We start from the raw sequence: 21,771 nt of genomic DNA on the forward strand, positions 1-21,771 counted from the left end.
AACACGGTGAAACCCCGTCTCCACTAAAAGTACAAAAAAAAATAGTCGGGCGTGGCTGTGGGCGCCTGTAGTCCCAGCTACTCAGGAGGCTGAGGCAGGAGAATGGCGTGAACCCGGGAGGCGGAGCATGCAGTCAGCCAAGATCACACCACTGCACTCCAGCCTGGGCGATAGAGCAAGACTCCGTCTCAAAAAAAAAAAAAAACAGGAAAAAAAGAAGGAAGGAAGGAAGAAGAAGGAAGGAAGGAAGGAAGGAAGGAAGGTAGGAAGGTAGGAAGGGAAAGAGAAGGAAGGAAAGAAGAAGAAAGAAGGAGGAGGAGGAAGGAGGAGGAGGAGGAAGGAGGGGAGGAAGAGGAAGAAGAAGAAAAGAAAAGAAAGAAGGAAGGAAGGAAAGAAAGAAAGGAAAGGAAGCAGAAAGAAAGGAAGAGAAAGAAAGAAAATTGGTCTGTAGCCAAGTGAAGGAAAGGGAATGGAAGGGAGGGGAAGGGAGGGGAAGGGAGGGGAAGGGAGGGGAAGGGAGGAGAAGGGAGGAGAAGGGAGGGGAAGGGAAGGAAGCAGAAAGAAAGGAAGAGAAAGAAAGAAAATTGGTCCGTTGCCCAGGCTGTAGTGGATTGGCATGATCTTCGTTCACTGTATCCTTGAACTTCTGGGCTCAAGTGATCCTCCTACCTCAACCTCCCAAGTACTTAGGACTACAGGCATGTGCCACCATGCCTGGCTAATGTTAAATTTTTTGTAGAGATTAGGTCTTTTGTAGAGATGAGATCTTTCCAAGGCTGGTCTTGAACTCCTGAAACCCAAAGTGCTAGGGTTTCAGGCATGAGCCACGAGCCACTGCACCCAGCCAAAAATATTTTTAAAGAGAGAATTGAAAAGTGCTTAGCTTTCTCACCATGTAATTTGTTGTTGTATAAGTCCAGGCCAATACCTAATGCTAGCTTAAATCATCTTAGTCTGCACAAAAGAACAGGAAGTCTCATACACTTGGGATATGCTTCATTGAAGAATGAGCAGAATTTTTTTTTTTTTTTTTTTGAGACGGAGTCTTGCTCAGTCGCCCGGGCTGGAGTGCAGTGGCATGATCTTGGCTCACTGCAAGCTCTGCCTCCCGGGTTCACGCCATTCTCCTGCCTCAGCCTCCTGAGTAGCTGGGCCTACAGGTGCCCGCCACCACGCCCGGCTATTTTTTTGCATTTTTAGTAGAGACAGGGTTTCACCGTGTAAGCCAGGATGGTCTCGATCTCCTGACCTCGTGATCCACCCGCCTTGGCCTCCCAAAGTGCTGGGATTACAGGTGTGAGCCACCGCGCCTGGCCAATGAGCAGAATTTTATAAGTGGAAAATAAGTAGAAAGGATGACCAAAAGTGTGGCATCCAGGAAACGTAACAGACTTTTGTGAGCTTAGGTGACACATGAATCCTGTGAGGCCTCAGCTGGCCTCCACTCCACGCTGCTGGCCCCATTTCAAATGGTCTGTAGCATATGAAACACCTCACAGCCTGCGCCGTGCATCCCACACTGCCTCCTTGCCTCAGTGGTCAAGACTTTGATCTTTGCTTACTGAAGGCTTTGCCTTCCCCTGCTTTGGACCTGTCCTCTTTGTATTTCTAACTCAGCTTTGTTTTTCTCCTTGACCATGATTTATACCTGTTTCCGATTAAATACTGTGTCACATAGAGATAGTGTTTGGCTACAGGTAACAGAACCAGCTACAGTGCCCTACACAGGTGGAAGAGGACTGGGCAGGTACAGCTACTGCCCACATCATCAACGTCCCAGATTCCTTCTCTCCTTCTCCACCATCGCCTCAGCAAATGCCCCTTATCCTCATGGCTACAAGGTGGCTGCCACACCTGTAACCTCTCATCTCCATTCCAGGCCAGAAGAAAAAGAAGGAAAGGACAAGGAGGAAGTGCTAGTATCTGATTTCTGGCCCTTTCCAAGTTGTGACATTCTTTTTTTTTTTTTTTTTTTTTTTGAGACAGAGTTTCGCTCTTGTTGCCCAGGCTGGAGTGCAATGGCATGATCTTGGCTCACTGCAACCTCCGCCTCCCGAGTTCAAGCATTTCTCCTGCCTCCCAAGTAGCTGGGATCACAGGTACGAGCCACCATGCCTGGCTAATTTTGTATTTCTAGTAGAGACAGAGTTTCTCCACGTTGGTCAGGCTGGTCTCAAACTCCCAACCTCAGGTGATCTGCCCTCCTCGGCCTCCCAAAGTGCTGAGATTATAGGCGTGAACACCTGCACCCGTCCTCAAGTTGTGACATTCTAAACCACATTGTCTTGTAAGCAGGACCTGGCCATATGGCTAAATGAAAAGCAGGAAAGAGGAGAAGGCAGAGTGCCATGGGAAAGAATATGGAGGAGGGGTTGACATAGGCTCTCTGAATAACAATTAGGGATTTGGGTCTTTATTTTATAGGAAAATCAGTGAGAACTCTGGGTTTCAAATGATAGAAAACCAATTCAAACTGACTTAAGTACAAAAGTAAATCTGTTGACTCCTATAAGTCCAGGGTGGTTCTAGCTAAAAGTCCAGCTGGAATCAAGGGTTCCCATAATGCCACCACCTCCGTCTCCTAAGAGTTCTGCTGCTGTGTTGACTTTACTCTGGGGCAGGCTCTTTCCCACATGGGGGCAAGTTGAGCAGCATTAGCCAAAGGGTTACATTCTGCCTGGTTAATAATCTCAAGAAGGAGCTCTTCTTTGGATTTTCACTGGACGACCGTGAGTCACATGCACACCTGTTAAGCAATCACTGTGCCAGGGAGATGAAATACACTAGACATCCCTGGGCTATGTGCATACCCTGGAGGGCAGGGGAGTGGAACCCTAAAACAGACTCAAGGTACTGTTCCAGAAAGAAGCAAAATGGAAGCTGGGTAGGCGGAAACAAGAGATGTCTACTAAAGAAAGAGGGCCAGGAATGGTATTAGAGCTGGTAATGATAAGATCAGAATGTTGCTTTCAGATGATTAATCTGGAAGCAGGGTCCAGGATGGGCTTGGAGTTGGGGACGTTTGGGATTAGGAAAACCAGTTAAGAGGCTGTTCTATCATCCAGGTAAAAGACATGACAGTGCGAATGGGAAAGACAGGACAAGTGTAAAAAGTTACTTCAGAGGTAAATTAATTGTCAGGATCACTCACGCCAAGAAGATATAAGGAAGAGGTATGAGGTCAGAGAAAAGTCACTTGGCTAATAAGAATGTGGGAGAACGCCTCTCTCAGAAGCCTAAGACCCACTCCCTCTAAGGTAGTTGTGAGATATCCTACCTGTTTATGATCATATTCTTTCCCCTTGCAGGTAAACTACCGGTCTTAAAAATTACAGTCACTCCCCAGATCTCTTCAGATACCTTCAGATCAATTTGGAAAAACAGCAAGAAGTCTAATACTATCCGTAAAAAGAAGAAAAAGGTAAGTTCTTGGACGTCTGTGTCAGTGGGGAGCAGCCACCAGGGAGTGCTGTGTGGAGCCTGGGCCCTTGGGGCAGATGGCACCATCAGCTGCCGGTTTTGCATTTGATTATATGAGAATTTAGGTTCTAGGTCATGCTCCTCTACACCATCATTCCAGTCTGATGGATGATTATTGAACCGAGAGACAAGTAGTAAGAGAACAACAGTTTCCTCAAAGATTGGCACAGACTGGGCCTCCCCTCTTTAATTCCCACCGCTACCCACATCCTAGTTGCTGCTAACCTATTGTGGATCTGAAAAGATAAATTTACCTTTAAATTTACCTAAACTCTTTATGAAGGCTGTGCTACCTCTTAGGAGGTAATGCTTTATGTATGTTTATTCTCTACTGTAAGAAGTTGAACTCCTTTTTTCTATAATTTATGATGTCCTGTTTATTATTTCACAGACTAAAAACTGAATATGGGTGCTGTATTTCCATATGGATGTCATCTATTTCCATGGCCAAGCAGACATGCCTAGATAGATATTGCTTATTCTATAGTAATATTTTTCACTGTAACCAAGTCCCTTTCAAGTTCTCAAATTTGATGATTATTATATGAAAGTTTAAAGTCATGTGATAATCCTATCTTGTGATGATCCCATCACACTTGTCATTTTCTAAAATGTGGGTTTCACAAGTAGGCCTTAGTAAAAAGAGATGCAATTCTCTGAGGCTTCATCTCTCCTGCATATGAAATTTATAAGTTGAAGGAAGTCATACTTTTACCTAAGAAGGAAAGAATTCTCTTTCATAAATATACCTATAGTTGGGAGCAATAAGAATGCTTGGAAATAATAACCACTTCCTAAAAGACACCATCCCTAAAAATGAGGATTCTCCCTAAATGAGGAAACTTTTTTTTTTTAAGATGGGGTCTTGCTCTGTTGCCCAGGCTGGAGTGCAATGGTGCAATCTCAGCTCATTGCAAACTCTGCCTCCTACATTCAAGCGATTCTCCTGTCTCAGCCTCCTGAGTAGCTGGGATTATAGGCATGTACCACCATGCCCAGCTGATTTTTTGTATTATTAGTAGAGACAGAGTTTCACCATGTTGGCCAGTCTGATGTCGAACTCCTGACCTCAGGTAATCCACCTGCCTTGGCCTCCCAAAGTACTGGGATTACAGGCGTGAGCCACTGCGCCCGGCCAAATGAGGAAACTTCAAATCCCTCTGCCCCACCATGAAGATGCAACACAGCCCTGTGACAGATGGAAGAGGTGTAGTTGATTGATGTACGGATGACAGTGGGTGAGTTGGGTTTTATATGCCACAACAATATGGTGCAGGATGAAGAGCATGGCCTGGGCAGTTAGATGAACCAGAAGTCTCTGTGGAGGAACTGCCACTTTCCAGGTACTGAGCCTCGGCAAGTCAGTTTACCTCATGCTCCTCAGTTTCCTCTTGTAACTGAGGAACTTACTATATGTAAGATATAGTTAAGAGGAGCAGGGCTGGGTGCAGTGGCTCACGCCTGTAATCCCAGCAATTTGGGAGGCTGAGACAAAAGGATCTCTTGAGGCCAGGACTTCAAGACCAACCTGGACAACATAGTGAGACCCCCTATCTCTACAAAAAGTTGAAAAATTAGCCAGCTGTGGTGGCATGTGCCCGTAAGCCTCACTATTTGAAAGGCTGAGGCAGGAGGATTGCTTAAGCCCAGGAGGACAGCGCTTCAGTGAGCTATGATTGCACCACTGTGCTCCAGCCTGGGTGAGAAAGTGAGGCCCTACCACAAAAAAAAAAAAAAAAAAAACAGTAGTGCCTATCTCAATTGGTGAGCATTGAATGAGGCCACACATGTCAGGCATTTTAGAACAATGCCTTGTTCATGTTATATACTCAAAAATAAATATGAGTGGCTCTTATTATTGCTGCTATCATTGTGGATGTTAGAATTGAGTGGTTCCAGTTATTTCACCTATGACAACCACACAAGAAACATAGGAAAGAAATGAAAAAAAGAAGACTTAAGACCTCTTCGCTTTGAAGTAAAAATAAAAAACAAAAAACATTTAACAAGTGCTAGCAAGTTTGTAGATCAAACTAACTGTGGGGTAAGAATGGCATAGTAAATTAGCTCCATTCTCCAGGGTCTTAGGAGCTAGTTAAGAAGACAAGATCTTCGGCCAGGTGCGGTGGCTCATGCCTGTAATCCCAGCACTTTAGGAGGCTGAGGCAGGTGGATCACCTGAGGTCAGGAGTTCGACACCAGCCTGGCCAACGTGGAGAAACCCCATCTCTACTAATAATACAAAAATTGGCCAGGTGTGGTGGCACATGCCTGTAATACCAGCTACTCGGGAGGCTTAGGCAGGAGAATCGCTTGAATCCGGGAGGCGGAAGTTGCAGTGAACTGAGATCGCACCATTGCACTCCAGCCTGGGCAACAAGAGCGAAACTCCATCTCCCAAAAAAAAAAAAAAAAAAAAAAAAGCCAAGATTTTCTTGCATTAAAAGTCAAAAATAAAGTATATGAGTTGGAAAAATATGTGTCATTAAGCAGGATAAGAAAGGCAATAGGACCATAGAGTAACAAGATCAATGTAACAAATTTACCAGAACTGATGTATCCAATATGTGAGAGCTCCTGAGAACAGTTCCTGCTTAAAAGAAATGCAAATAGGCTGGGCGGGCTCGGTGGCTCACGCCTGTAATCCCAGCACTTTGGGAGGCTGAGATGGGTACATCACGAGGTCAGGAGATAGAGACCATCCTGGCCAACATGGTGAAACCCCGTCTCTACTAAAAATACAAAAACTAGCTGGTCATGGTGGCGCATGCCTGTAATCTCAGCTACTTGGGAGGCTGAGGCAGGAGAATGGCTTGAACCAGGGAGTTGGAGGTTGCAATGAGCCGAGATCACGCCACTGCACTCCAGCGTGGCGAAACAGCAAGACTCCATCAAAAAAAAAAGAAAAGAAAAGAAAAAGAAATGAAAATAAAATTTAAAAAGACTTTTTTTGAAATTTGCCACACATATCCACTGGGTGGGAGTGTAAAATCAGTATACCCCTTTAGCGGGTCTTTTGGCAGTGTTTATTGAAATGAAAAATACATAGCTTTCGACCCGGCCATTCTACTTTTAGAAATGTGTTTACTGTCACATGTGTGCAAGGACATACATATGAGGATGTTCACTGCAGCACTCTTTATTTTACATGGGAAATAACTAAATTTTTCTCAAAGAGTTTCAGGAGAATAAATCACAGTAAATGTATGTGGTAGAATACTATGCAGTCATTGAAAGAATAATGTGGATACGTAAGTGCTTATATGGAAAGGCATCCAAGTAACACCATTTTTAAAAACAGGTATAGAATATGTGAAAAATCCATACAAAAATGAATTGACATAGTATAATCCAGCAATTTCACGTTTGTATGTATCTAAGAGAACTGAATGTAGCGTCATTAAGAGATATTTGAACACCATGTTCAAAACAGCATCATTTACAGTAAATCAAAGATGGAAGTAGCCCAAATGTCCATGAAGAGATGACTGGATAAATTAAATGTGATATATACATAAAATGGGATATTGCTTGGCCTTAAAAACGAAGGAAATTCTGACACATGCTACAACATGGATAAACCTTTAAGGATATTATGCTAAGTGAATAAGTCAGTCACAAAAATACAAATACTGCATGCCTGCACTTAGATAATCACAGTAGTCAAAATCAGAGACGGAAAGTAGAATGGTGGTTGGGAGGATGTATGAGGAGGGAGTTATTGTTTAATAGGTACAGAGTTTCAGTTTTGCAAGATGAAAAAGTTTTGGAGATTGTTTGCACAACACTGTGAACATACTAAACACTGCTAAACTGTACACTTAAAAATGGTTAAGATGGTAAATGTTATGCATATTTTACCACAATTAAAAATTTTTTTTTTAAATTGATGCATCATGTATCTGCTTGTACATATACAGGAATTTCTGGAGAGTCTATTAATAGTACTTGGGTTTTTATTGTATTCCTGTTTTACTGTTTTTATCATTTGTGAGCTGTCAATTTTCAAAAACTTAAAATTGTTCAATAAATTATGATGAGCTTGTTAAACATCAGTAACAGCGCTCTTTGCTTGCTGTGTGACCTGGTGCCAAAAGTGTAGAAGACGCGCAGTAAATCCTGTGATTTCCTGGGAGGACATGAATATGTGGTGGCAAAGAGTGGCCAGTGAGAACACAAAGATGAGTACGTTTTTTCTAAGCACAGAGGGCAATCCAGCTGAAGAAGGCAGGAAAAGTTCTGTCTGATTTTGAGGAAAAGCCAGTTCATGGTACACTTGGATGACTGTGCAGACCAATCTCACCAGGATCCTGCAGAGGGGTGCCGGGGATGGCCTTGACAGGTAGGTTGGGGCCATATTGTGGCAGGGCTTAAATGAACAATCAGGACATTTAGATTTCGTTCTGATGATAATGTGGAGCTTTGGAACATTTTGAGCAGGAGAGTGTCAGAGACAGGAAAATTAACCAGGCATGTTAGATTGAGTGGGAGTTAGACTGGGGAGGAAAGGCAGCGAAGAAGTCAGGACACCGTAATCCAGAAGCAGGGTGATGAGGTTAAGATTCCACAATGGGAATGGAAAGTTTGGTTGACTCTAGAAACTTCTAAAGAAAGAATGAACAGATAATAACGTATGAAGGGTGAGGAAGGGGAAAGAGTCAACAGTGACTGTGGTTTCAGACCAGAACAGTTATACCTAGGAGAGAATTACATCTCAGGCAAAGAAAGCAAACTGTTGAAAGAAAGCTAAATTTTGCAAGAAAGGAAATGAACTCCCTTTCACCTGTCGAGTATGAAACAACAATGAGTCATTCAAGCAGATGTCACCAATATCTAATAGAAAAACTCAGCAGATTTCAAAAAAGAGGTAAAAACATACACACAGTGCTATACTCATCCACACCTGCAGCTCCAGAAGATTCAATGTGGAGCAATTTTAGACAAATGGATTAAAATCGATCCCCAAAACTCTACTTTCTCAGCAAAGTCACCAGGTTTCTAAAGAAGGCATCATGAAATTTAGGCATGGGTTTCTCTCTTTCATTTTTCATCTATTCTGAAATATTCTACATCACTTTTTTTTTTTTACATCTGAAATTGATTTACGTCACACAGTTGATGATTGATGTCTTACAATGAATGAAATATAATGTTGGGAGGATTTAAGGAATTCTCCAACAAAGGCTGATTGCTTTGGTCAAATGCACGCTTTCAGTATGGGGTGTGTGTGCACGTGTGTGTGTGTGTGTGTGTGTGTTGGGGGAGTGGGGCAGCAGGATTAATAATTTGTGGCCACAGCAGCGTCATCTAAGACCAAGACAGGCAAATGAACTGGAGGGTTCCATCTGACCAAAAAAGACCAGCAAATGCTCAGGGACCTATGGACATGAACACAATTATTTCCAAGAAAAAAGATGAGCCATAACTCTTGTCTGACAAGTGTGATGGAGAGCAGACTTGCTTAGAAGGACATTCCCAGGAGGAGGTAGCATATACATTTCAGGCTAGCTTTGATCTCTAGCCTCTAGGAACAATTTTTTTGCTTTGTCATTATAGTTCCAAACATTGGTCCCTTTGGGGAAACTACTCCAGCTCAACAAGCAAATGTCATCAGGTTTGTTTTTGTTTTCTTTCCTTAGTGCAGGAAAGAAGTCCAGAATATGCCTCTATAGTATAAGGATTATTTTGAGTGAAAGGCATTTGAGAATCGACAGATGCAGGAAGAGTTGTTTTATTTTATTTTAATTTTTTCCCTGAACTTACCTGTCTAAAAGCAATGCCTCTCAAAAGAATTCAACTGTCTTAAATTCCTTCCCAGGAATTTTAAAACCAGGGAAGATTGACCCTATCATTAGAAACAAGAAGTTAGTACTGGGATAATAAATCAGCTAATAGACTTTGTCACAAAACTATCATATCTCCCATCTATTCTCCCAAAGGCCCATTTATCTTTTCTGAAAGTTATTTTCCAGAAGTACCCTTTCTCCTTCTCCCTTTCCTTTATTTAGACAGTATATAAGCCCCAAATTCTAATTGCCCCTTGAGTCATAACTTTCTATGAACTCTGACTACTTCGGTGAATAAAAATCTATCTTTTCTCCTGCTAATCTGTGTTTTGTTGTTTAATTTGCAGTCCCCCCAAATACTGAACCTAAGAGGGTAGAGGGAAAGTTTTACCTCCCTGACAACAGGAAAACTTATTTTGTTAAAGATGAATGGCACAGAAGGGGGAAATGATGGTTGGAGTGAGGACCAAAGAAATAACAAAAATGTCCACTTGTACTGAGACAAACTTTTCCTAAATATTTATCAGTTAGTCCTTAAATATTCTGCTAAAGAGAAGTCCTCAAAATTAAAGAAACTACGTCTTCAATGTACTGAGCAGAAGGAATGGAGACCATGCAGCTGAGGAAGCGGGGCCTGAAAAATAAGCGTGGGTTGTGTCCCCACACACCAAGGACTGGTGAGAGGAACAACGCACAGTGGTGGAGTGGGAACTGAGCAGGCCATGAGGAGGACAGATATTTGTTTTGCTGCCTTCAAGGCCCCCTATAGTTCCTGCCTTTTGGGTGCTCATGATGGCAGACAAGCTCTCATGAAGGTGAACCAAAGGAGGGAAATCACAGGAGACCCGTTGGCCCCGCCACGCCTGAACAGCTGCTGCCGCCTGAACTTTCTACCGCATTCCTGCTTTCCCTTCTCCCCATGCATGCTTGCTTGTTGCACTGAACTCCGGCGCATCACTCATTCCTGTTCTTTTTGTCAGGAGAAAAAGTTCTCCTGACATGTAGTGTGTCAAAACCATACTCATCTCCCCAACCCGCCTTCCACTTCCCGCCCCTATGCTCCCTCCTGGCTTCTATTCTCAAATTTCACCGCAGCAGACACCTCTCTCCAGATTTCATGCCTCAGCAAGGGCACATACCATTCCTCCAGCAAAGCCATCCTTCTCCCTTTTCACCATTTCATCCTTTTGTCTTTCAAACTTTTCACCAACTGGGTGCGTTTTATCCTTCTCTTTGTTAGATACCTAGCATTTACAGCCATCTCTAGGCAGATGTGTGGTCGTTCAGTAAGAAGGGAACACATGTTTTGTGTGCTCACTCCAATGGGTGTCTGGCTTATAAAGTTGGTGTGGTCCAATTCCTGTCTGCCACCACCATTGTGCTCTGCTCTGGCCAACAGCTCAGAGAGGTTTGCTCTCTCCACTGGCCCTGAAGGCCTCCCATGTTCCCCCAGTTCAAACTTCACCTCTCCCATGAGGCTTTCCCTCACTGCATCCTGTACCCTCACAGCCCTTAACACACCACTCAGCAAATACACATTTGCATCTAACCAAATATGACCCTGCGTCCATATTTATGTTTCTATATATTAATGCATTCTTGTTTCCCCTGCAAGGCTCCATTAGCCTGGTTAGCTTTTGCCCAGGTATCAGGAGATGAGGGGATGGCGAGAGGCTCAGAATCCAAACTTGACAGAGTAGGTGTCCACCACTAGGTGACGGTGGAATCAGGTATCTCCTTAGGCTGTCTGTGCTTCTGCTTTCTTTTCAATGGAGATGCCTGCTTTCTTGGAAACACATGTGATGGTGGGCTAGCGGTAGAAACACTACTGTAATAACGATGTGATCTTTGTCATTTCACTTCTTCGGACCTCATTAGTCCTACATATAAAAAGAGGAAGTTAAACTAGCCCAAATGTACTGAGCAGAAGGAATGGAGACTGCGCAGATGAGGAAGCAGGGCCTGAAAAATACGTGTGGGTTGTGTCGCCACACACCGGGACTCCTGGGATCCTGACCTCTTTTAGGGGTCAAAAGAGGGCAAACTAGTTGCCTAACAATATTTAGAGCTAGTTCTCTCTTTTCACTCTCATTCTACGAGTGTACACCGGAGTTTCTAGAAATTACATGGTATGTGAAGTTATCCCTCTAGTGATAACCTCTAATGAGGTTATTACTGTGATTTTTAATGAATACATTTTAAAATGTTTTAATTTCTTAAAAATAAACATTAATCTCTATATATGTGTGTATACATATACAGGAAATGTATGAATATTCATTATACATGAATGTACATATATTCATTGTATATATGTATATATATTCATACATAATGTGTGTGTGTATATATATGTTTATACGTTTCCTACATAAATAAAACCTCTTTAAGGGACTAATAATTTTTAAGTGAAAAGGAGTCCTGAGACCAAAAAGTCTGAGAATCACTGAACCAGATATCTAGATGTTTAAGATCACTAATTCACTCAAAAAATAATTGTGCCTCTTGTGGCCAGGCATTTTGCAGATACCGAGGACAATGTGGTGATAAGAACGTGTTCCCTGCTCTGATAGAGTTTTACACTTGGGAGGGAAGAGACAAACAAATAAATAAACAAGATTATTTCTGAGAGCAGTAGTTTTAATCAAGCCATAAAGCAGAACACACAGTCCAGCATAATCTGTGCGCCTGCTCAGACGTAATACCCCGCAGCGCGGCAGGCGAATTCAGCTGCGTCGCCCCGAGAGGCCGCCAAGCCCGCTCCGTCGCCCCAGGAGGGCGAGGGCGGGGCCTGCCTGCCCCCCGCCGCTGGCGTCCGGTGACGTCACTGGGCCGCGCCAGCCAATCGTGGGCGGCCGGGGTCTAGGCACCACGGTGGCCTGCGGCCTGAGGGCGGCGCTGTGGCCCGTCCGGCGGCCCAGCAGAGCCGCCCTAGCCTCCCGCCTACCCCAAGCCAACGTCTCCGCCGTCGCCTCCGCGGCGCCGCCATGGCCGACGTGGAAGACGGAGAGGAAACCTGCGCCCTGGCGTCTCACTCCGGGAGCTCAGGCTCCAAGTCGGGAGGCGACAAGATGTTCTCCCTCAAGAAGTGGAACGCGGTGGCCATGTGGAGCTGGGACGTTGAGTGCGATACGTGCGCCATCTGCAGGGTCCAGGTGATGGGTAAGCGCTGCACGCAAGGCCGGGGCCGCGCTGCGGCCTCCGGGACCCGACTTCGGGGTTGGGAAGGGACGGACGACAGCCAGAAGCCTCGGAAAGTCCACTGCCTTGGGGAGTGGGTGGAGGTCGCCCTGCCCGGGCGCCGGAGGAACGCGGAGCCACGATCCTGCTGCGGCTCCTGAGGGCTGAGGGGTTGTGCAACAGGCGGCCCGGCGCCGGGTGGTTGGTGTTCTAGGGAGAGAAATGGGCAATAAAGGGAGGTAAACAAGGTAATTTCAGGTAGTGATGGGTGTGACCAGGAAAATAAAACCGGGTGATTGTTGGGAACTAGCAGGAAACACCGGTTTGTGTGGCCAGCCCCTGTTCTAAAAGCTCATCGCAAGGTGGACAGAGTAAAGGCCGTGATTCAGCAGTGAACTTTATAATAGTCTTGGTCACCACCAAAGTGATGCTCCGGAGTCATCTTCCACAAAACGACACCCTTAGTTCTCCTCGAGGGACGCAGGAAAGTGTTCACAGCCATTGCATTTCCGGATTAGCTTACCGCCGCTCTTCGAATGGCTTTTAAATCTGGATTGATCTAAGACGGGTCAGATAGCACTAGCGTGGCTTGAAGGGGACAGTGTGATTCAAGAATATCTAAGTTTCATGGAAGCTGAAGAATTGTAAGCCCTTTTTTCAGAAATGTAAAACTTCATCTCCATTACACCCCCCTCTCCATATCGGATGTCATTTCCTGGAGAAGATACTGCCCTGCTCTGAGTCATGCCTTTGTGGAGAACCCTCTTACAAATATGTCTTCTTTCTGTGATATTTTGAGTTAAAATATTAGACCAAGCGAAACGTTTCAGAACAGTTTAATCTTACTATGTTTTATATGGTTCTAAGATCTCAGACCACTTTGAAAAGCAGGTGCTATTTAAATGCAAGTTATATTTTCAGATAGGGTATTTAAAATTACTGTGAGAGCATCTTCAGTGGAGTTCTTTATTGAGGGTAGTTAAAGAAAACAGATATTTCTATAGTTTGAAAAGTGACTTGTCTTGAAAAATGAGAGAATTGGAGAACATAAAGAGAATTGCTGTCCTTGAGGGGGAATGAGACTTTAAACCTTCCAGAATCAAGAGCTTTCTCAATTTATGCTCTTTTGTCTTTTATTCTAAGGGCTTGTTTCAAAGAGGATTTACAACAATTGGATTCAGATATTTTTACCTTTTACTTTTGAAAGACCTTGTTATTAGACATGACCCACTTATTTTATATGGATCACTTGAGCCCAGGAGTTTGAAACCTGCCTAGGCAACATTGCAAGACCCTATCTCTACAATTAAAAATTGAAATAAAAAAAGTGACCAGGCATGGTGGCCTCCAGCTACTCAGGAGGCCGAGGTGGGAGGATCCCTTGAGCCCAGGAGGTCGAGGTTACAGTGAGCCTTGTTCCTGCCACTGCCACGATACTCCAGCTTGGGTGACAGAATGAGATCCTGTCTCAAAAACAAACAAAACATATTAGGCTTTAAAAGTATCTAGTGTATTTGCCAGCAATACAGCTGCCCCTACCCTCACTTAGGAATCATAATTTCCAGTTTGGGAAGCATTTTTTAACTGATCCAGGAGACTTTTTTTTTTTTTTTTTTTTACAATACAAGTTTTGCTAAACATTTTATCTTCTAAATAAATTTCCTTTAGTTTAAAGGAAACTAAACTTTCACTTAGTTCCTTTTCAGTTTAAAAATAATGTTCCCAAAGGGTATTTTTAAAAGATTTCTCTCCCCAAAAGCTATTTCCTCCCCAAAGGAAAAACATTTAAGCAGTAAGTGGAAATGTATTACCTGAAATAATGATTGAAACTTTGCAACAAATAAACTTTACTGAGATATTTTAATGTAGGTCAAAGTATAGGCTATAAAGGACACATTTCATCGTAAACTTTCTAATTATAGCAAGTATCCTGCTACTACAGGATCAGTCTTGCATATTTGCAAACAGCTGTACTTTGGGTTCAGGAAAGTATTCTAGGCTAGACCTTTGTATTTTGTTTATGAGGTGTTAAAACCCACTTAGAGGTCAGGTGACAGCAGAAGGAAATTTTTTTTTCCAGACTTCCTAGTCCTTACCCTAGCACCCTTCTAAAAGGTGTTATTGTACTCCTTAGAAATGTGCTGTTTTAGATTCTAGGAAGATCATTAAAGAGATTTTTTATCTTTTATCTGAAACGTTAGGAATTTGTGTAGATTTGGGTCAGTTTTGATAATCTACATTAGAGCTATAAGCGTAATTTAGAGATTCCTAGATTCAGCAACAAGAACCCACTTTGTTCCCTTTCCTTAGTATTTGGAATTTATCTCACACTTGTGATTTATTATACTTTCTGCTCCCAAGATTTGCCTGTCAGCCCATTCTGATACGGATAACACTCTCATCTTGGTTTCCACTATCCTCCCTTCATTCAGAAAGGAGTGATGATTGCACAGTGAGCAAGTGCTGATGAAAAGGGTTGAATAGGTTTGCTAGTACAGCCAGTTATAATAGCCAGGGTAACCCTTCATGACTGTGTCACCTTGGATATTTCACATAACATTTGGGAGCCTTATTTTCCTAATTTGTAAAGAGATAGTTGGGATCACCAACCTTAATATTAAAATTCTGTGATTGCACAGAACTAGAGCCAGATACAGGTAGCATGTCTTCACTGTTGTATCACAACCCTCATGATATATAGTTGTCTGTCTACGTCCCCATTTGCTGGTGAGCCCCTTGAGACCCAGCCTTGGTCATTTTGGTGTCCGCAGTGCATAACTCCTTGCACAGAGGAGTAATTGTGGGATTGAAGAAAACCTTAGGAGGCAGTGGTTGTTTTTAATCCACACTGAAGAGACTAGGGCGGTGGTGTGTTTTTAAGGGTAAGAGCATGTGGAGAGGAGCAAACAAATGCCTGAGCAAAATCCAGTGTAAGAAGAGAAGCAGGCTTCAACTCCACAGTGTTTCTGTTTTTACAGAATTATTTTTCTCCTATTTATGTTAAAAACTATTTTCTGTTGGTTTGAACTTCCTTTTACCCAACACTGACTCCTCTTCCAGCTAGTGGATGAGTCCATTTTTGGTCCCTAAAATATTCTATAGTACTTTTTTCATTAAGCTGATAGTATTCCAGATTGAATTTTGAAAACTTCTAGTACAGCCTTTAGGATCTCATTTTTAGTGTTTACACCTACTCCACTATATTAGAAGTTACTGTAAGCTCACTGGGCATGCTCATGGACAGTTCATTTTCAAGACACCCTTTTAAATAACCCATACATATAATGTTAGTGTTTGTTTATATGTACATCAAGAAATTCTAGAAGGATATCCAAGAAACCAGTAATAAAGTAATTTATTAAAGTACTTTACCATTGTTGGGTAAATGCTTTGGGCTCAGACTTACCTGTAAAGGAAGTATTTTTTTTTTAACTTTTATTTTAGGTTCAGGGGTATAAGTGCAGGTTTGTTACATAGGTAAACTTGTGTCACAGGGGTTTGTCGTACAGATTATTTCATCACCCAGGTATTAAGCCTAGTACTCGTTAGTTATTTTTCCTGATCCTCTCCACCCTCCACCTGCGAAAGGCCCCAGTGTGTGTTGTTCCCCGCCGTGTGTCCATGTGTTCTCATCATTTAGCTCCCAAGCATTTTCTTACAAAGAAAAAAACGTTAGTGTTTAGGGATATCTAGTATTTACTTATTTTATCTATAAAATTCACACCAGTATATATCATTCCCACTTAATATATAAATACCTCACGGTATTGTCCCTTTTTTACAGATGAGGGAATTGGAGTTCGTAATTGGTCCAAGGCCATGAACCTAATCAATGCCAGTGAAATGGGATTTGACTGTGGGTCTGGCTCCGCAGCAGTTGCTTTCCCCTCTGTGTCTCACTGGCTTCCACCAGCCTTGTCTGGATGACCATCAGTAGCAACCTATTAGGAGCATACAAAGCAGTTCATTTTAGAGGAAGTTTCAAGTGTCTTAGGGTAGAAAGTGAAAAGTTGCCTTTGATGAGTTGCTGAAGGAAAACTTCTGTATCAGTAAGTATGGATGACTTTAAAAAACCTGTTTATGAAAGAATCAAATTTTTTCAATTTAATTTTTATGTAAGTTATATATTCACATAGTTCAGAAATTGAGGAAGGTATGTATATTACCTGGAAGAGGAGTGAAAACTCTCCTTCCCATTCCAAACCCTCCCAGTAAACTTTATTATTGGTTCCTTGGGTATAAACAAATGCTAACATATATATATGGTTTATTTAAAGGGTGTCTTGAAAATAAACTGCCCATGAGCATGCCCAGTAAGCATATAGTAACTTCGAATATAGTGGAGTGTGGCATATTTTTCTCTAGTAATATTCTCTGTTGGCACTGTCAGGACATCTTTTCATCAGAGCTTATAAAAATAGAGGATTTATTGTTAACTGTTGTGAAATTGCCCCTGGTTATAAGTAAATTAGTAGAATGCCTTGTACTTTATTCCTCTTTAAATAGTTATATTCAGATGAGAAATTAATAGTATGAGTCTTTACTGCCGTCTCTAACCCTTAGAGCTTTTGACTTTGAAGTGTCTGGTTTTTAACAATTGCATTCTGAGCATCAGAATGAGAATTGCTGTTTGTTTACTTTTAGATGCCTGTCTTAGATGTCAAGCTGAAAACAAACAAGAGGACTGTGTTGGTATGTTGTAATTTCGTTCTCTTGCTTTTTCAACTGAAGGTTTTCTCTCAGTAGGGATGTTTGAGTTTGAAATTAAGATTGACTTTATCAATACACAAAAATAAACTGTAAAGCAGTGATCCATTATTAATATAAAATATGTTGGTTCTCAGAAGAGTTTAATGGAATGCACCTGCAAATCCTTTTATTGCCATAATTAAGAATTGGTTATATATTCCAGACATGGTCATAATAAACATTTTGGTAATCAAAAATTAAATATTTTCTATTTAGAAAATTATAAAATCAGAATGTCAAAACATTATTTGAATTTTGGCTATGTTATAGGTCACTTTTGGTTTTAATAAGGCATTTCACTTTTCAATACTTTTATAATACGGTATTTAACTTTAAAACCAGAGTAGAAAAATTCTAAGTCTCAAGTATGTTTTTGGAATGTGGTTTGTGTATCAAATTTTCTTTAGAGTCTTAGACTATAAAAGTTGTCGTAGGCTAAATATTTTAGGCAGTTCAAAGATTTTTATGCCCTAGTTCTTGAGGTGATCAAGTCTGGTTTGCTATATAAACATGTTTACAGATTTTCTTAGAATAAAAGATTGGCTTTGTATTTTGTGTTTGCATGGTGTACATAGAACACAAATACATGATGTACATAGAACTTCTTAATATTGATTCTTGCAGTTTTGATCCAGTTCTTCCTCCTGAAACACTCAGAATGTTTCACCCTTGCTTCCTGCCCCCTGTAGCAAATTTTCATAGGAATTTTTTTTTCTTTTTTTCTGCCTTATTTCTTTCATTTAATCTTTTTCTCTTGTCATATAGCTCAGTTGATCAAGCAAAGGACAGATGAATACCAAATTTGAGATTGCATTCTAGGTTATGGATGATTTCCCTTGTTTTAAAGTTTTTCTTCCATGCTGCTTGTTTAAAAAGTATTAATTTGGGAATTGTGAGGAGCAGGCCACTTTCTTGGATCACAGAGAGACCTCTCTCTCCAGCCAGCCACTTTGAAAATTTCATCGTCACATGAGGAATTGCACTGCTTATGGATGACTTGACAATTCATTACTTCTAGAAAACAGCTCAGCTCAGTAGATGTACAACTGAATATTTAGAAGCATGTTATTTATAATAGCCTACTGCATGCTAAAAACATTTACAACTCATTCTGTCTTGGTAAATAAAAATTGGAAGGACATTTTTCCATAAAACAAAGCCCAGAAGGTCTCTAAGGTCAGTGCATAACTGAGAAGGTCAGATCTAAGGAAGGTTCAAGTCCTTTCATCTCCTAAGTTCAAGAAGACAGCATGTGGAGCTGTGTAGGAACTAGGGGTCATCACATCACCCATAGATTCTAGAACGGGGATGGAAAGGCTCTCAAACAGTGACTTGTGTCTCTGTGTAACTTACACATTTAAGTTTCTGTTTCTTTATAGATAGAAAAACATTATTTTGGCCAATTAACTATCTTTTTTCAAGATTATTATTTGTAATATAAAATAAGCTATAATTTTGAGTTCAGTATTTAAATTGAAATATGTAATGTCAACTCTTCTTTTTCTTTCTTTCAGTGGTCTGGGGAGAATGTAATCATTCCTTCCACAACTGCTGCATGTCCCTGTGGGTGAAACAGAACAATCGCTGCCCTCTCTGCCAGCAGGACTGGGTGGTCCAAAGAATCGGCAAATGAGAGTGGTTAGAAGGCTTCTTAGTGCAGTTGTTCAGAGCCCTGGTGGATCTTGTAATCCAGTGCCCTACAAAGGCTAGAACACTCCAGGGGATGAATTCTTCAAATAGGAGCCGATGGATCTGTGGTCCTTTGGGACTCATCAAAGCCTTGGTTTAGCATTTTGTCAGTTTTATTTTCAGAAATTCTCTGCGATTAAGAAGATAATTTATTAAAGATGGTCCTTTCTACCTCTGTGGTGTGTGTCGCGCACACAGCTTAGAAGTGCTATAAAAAAGGAAAGAACTCCAAATTGAATCACCTTTATAATTTACCCATTTCTCTACAACAGGCAGTGGAAGCAGTTTCAGAGAACTTTTTGCATGCTTATGGTTGATCAGTTAAAAAAGAATGTTATAGTAACAAATAAAGTGCAGTTTAAAACCCAACTCTTATTCTTAGTTTGTTCCTAATATGTATTTTTGGCAGGGAAAGGGAGCGGTCCATGAAATCTTTATGTGATGTGAGGATTTTAAGTTTGGGCCAGTGAACGGGGTAGATAAAATTTAACTTTTAGGCATATGGAATTTTGATTGCCTTTAAAGTTACTATTCTCTGTCATTCAGCAAGAAAACGTAGATCTGCACTCACCTCACTGTTCAATCATTGAGTGGTAAAGGACAGAAGTATTTTTTGGTTCTGGTCAGATGATGTAATTTTTTTTTTTTTTTTTTTTTTTTTTTGAGTTGAAGTCTTGCGAGTGCAGTGGCATGATGTCAGCTCACTGCGACCTCCACCTCCCAGGTTCAAGCGATTCTCCTGCCTCAGCCTCCCGAGTAGCTGGGATTATAGGCGTGTGCCACTACACCTGGCTAATTTTTGTATTTTTGGTAGAGACAGGTTTCCCCATGTTGACCAGGCTGGTCTCGAACTCCTGAGCTCAGGTGATCCGCCCACCTTACCTCCCAAAGTGCTGGGATTACAGGTGTGGATCACTGCGCCCGGCCCAGATGATATAATTTAACTGTGTTTTAGGTAACATGTTAATAAGGGAAAATGTTTACCAGTGTAGCATTGGGTCAAAAAGTTTATTTTATCACACAATGTTTTAATAAATGGTTTATTCTGCTTACCTTATTTGAATTGTCATTATAATTTTATGTGCAACCTTAAACTTAACGAATTTGTCGAGTAAATAATTTGAAAAAATTCATATTCATTTGCTCTTTCATTTGACAATAATAAAATTTAAGGTTTATTACCTGGAAACAGTGCGAGAAAATACTAAACTTTATCAAACTGTTTCACACTGAGGGGAGGTTATTTTGTAACAAATAACAGACCACAAGTTCATTTTGGATTCTTCTGTGGTAGAGTCTACTGATATCAATTTAAGAAAAAACCTTAGAATCTTAACTTTTCACATCTGCAGATTCAGTTTGCCATTCTGAATTTTTAAATCTAAGAGATGTGGATACATAGAATGTTTAAAAACGTAACAATTAGAATAAAAAATTAAAATTATGCTTTTGTATGGGTTACTTTTTATGAATCACATTTCTCTGGAAATTTTTGCTTTATATTTTTTCACAGTTGTCTCTCTAGCTACTGAAAAAATTACACAAATATCTTTGGCCATTTGAATTTATCATTGTGCAGTAAACTGTTTTAGTAACTTTCTGTTTGACCTTTTTAGAAGGTTGCATCCTTAATATGTGAACCAGATACACGGCTTTGCATTGAAGAGGAAAGCAATAGAATGTCAGGTTACTTTAGGCAGTGTGACACTATGTAAATGAAATGTGGAGGATGGCGCTAACAATTTGATTTTCCACACAGCAAAACCATAGTCCCACCACCTAACAAAGCCCTGTTTATGCTACACACCAGCATCTGAGGGAAGAGGAGGCGCTGTGACAAAGCAGTGCTGATGCTGCCCAGCCTGCCGTGATCACAGCTCATCTGCACAGCTGTCCGAAAATTTAATACATACTCATCAGAAGGAATGCTGGGGTAATTTTGGGTTCCAACACAAAAGTTAAGCATCGAACAGATTTTTCTTTCCATTTGATTAAATGATGCTGGTTTTATTTTACTCTTGCATTAGAAACAAACATTAGTTATCTTTCTCTATTTAATTTTCCGTCTATGCAAATTGTGTTATTACAGCTGACCGCTATCAGTAAATCTTAACTCTGTCAGTCCCATTGCTTCCTTTTTTATAAAAATACTGTATCCCCCTTTACTGTCATGCAGTGAAATTCATAAATATATTTCCTACACATATAATTTAAATGTATATAATTGTTATATGACAGAACTAAAAAGAACTTGTAACTCAGTTGTATTTCAGTATAGAAATGCTTGGACATGGCCGGGCACGATGGGGCACGATGGCTCATGCTGTAATCCAAGCACTTTGGAAGGCCAAGGCGGGTGGATCAACTGAGGTCAGGCGTTCGAAACCAGCCTAGCCAACATGGTGAAACCCCGTCTCTAATAAAAATTGGCCGGGTGTGGTGACAAGTGCCTGTAAGCCCAGCTACTCGGGAGGCTGAAGCAGTAGAATCTCTTGAACCCAGGAGGCAGAGATTGCAGTGAGCCAAGATCGTACCATTGCAGTCCAGCCTGGGCAACGAGTGAAACTCTGTCTCAAAAAAAAAAAAAAAAAAAAAAGAAAGAAATACAAAAGTAACTAAGAAAAAGCACTTTGCTGCTTTTTAAGTTATTGCCATGGAGCCAGGCATGGTGGTGCACACCTGTAGTCTCAGCTACTTGGAAGGCTGAGGCGGGAGGATTCCTTGAGCCTGGAAGTTTGAGACTGCAGTATACCATGATCATACCTGTAAATAGCCACCACACTCCAACCTGGGCAACATGGCAAGACCCTGTCTCCAAATAAATATTAAGTTATTGCCACAGGGTAGTTTGGAGTAATGAATGTTTTGTGCTCTGCAATGAAAAGGA

At 41.4% G+C, this 21,771-nt stretch overlaps 2 protein-coding genes across 3 annotated transcripts in view; both read left to right on the forward strand.

Annotated features, from left to right (window-relative positions):
- Positions 1-3,890, forward strand: part of LOC104674072 — a 73,514-nt gene extending 69,624 nt beyond the window's left edge. The window contains exons 9-10 of the mRNA XM_030939375.1: positions 3,309-3,421; positions 3,872-3,890. Of these exons, the coding sequence (XP_030795235.1) occupies positions 3,309-3,421; positions 3,872-3,883 (125 nt within the window). The 3' untranslated portion in view covers positions 3,884-3,890. The remainder of the gene's footprint in view (positions 1-3,308; positions 3,422-3,871) is intronic.
- Positions 3,891-12,121: 8,231 nt separating this feature from the next.
- Positions 12,122-20,335, forward strand: RNF7 (ring finger protein 7). Of its 2 annotated transcripts, none has more exons than XM_010378269.2 (3): positions 12,122-12,428; positions 17,091-17,138; positions 18,710-20,335. In XM_010378269.2, exons 1-3 carry the CDS (start codon positions 12,254-12,256, stop codon positions 18,826-18,828), a joined length of 342 nt encoding a protein of 113 aa, XP_010376571.1. In that variant the 5' UTR covers positions 12,122-12,253; the 3' UTR covers positions 18,829-20,335. The 2 variants fall into 2 exon arrangements, with proteins under 2 accessions (XP_010376571.1, XP_010376572.1); XM_010378270.2 differs by having other exon boundaries at positions 12,127-12,421.
- Positions 20,336-21,771: the final 1,436 nt, after the last annotated feature.

The sequence above is a fragment of the Rhinopithecus roxellana genome, chromosome 1, assembly GCF_007565055.1.
Source record: "Rhinopithecus roxellana isolate Shanxi Qingling chromosome 1, ASM756505v1, whole genome shotgun sequence".
Lineage (NCBI taxonomy): Eukaryota > Metazoa > Chordata > Mammalia > Primates > Cercopithecidae > Rhinopithecus > Rhinopithecus roxellana.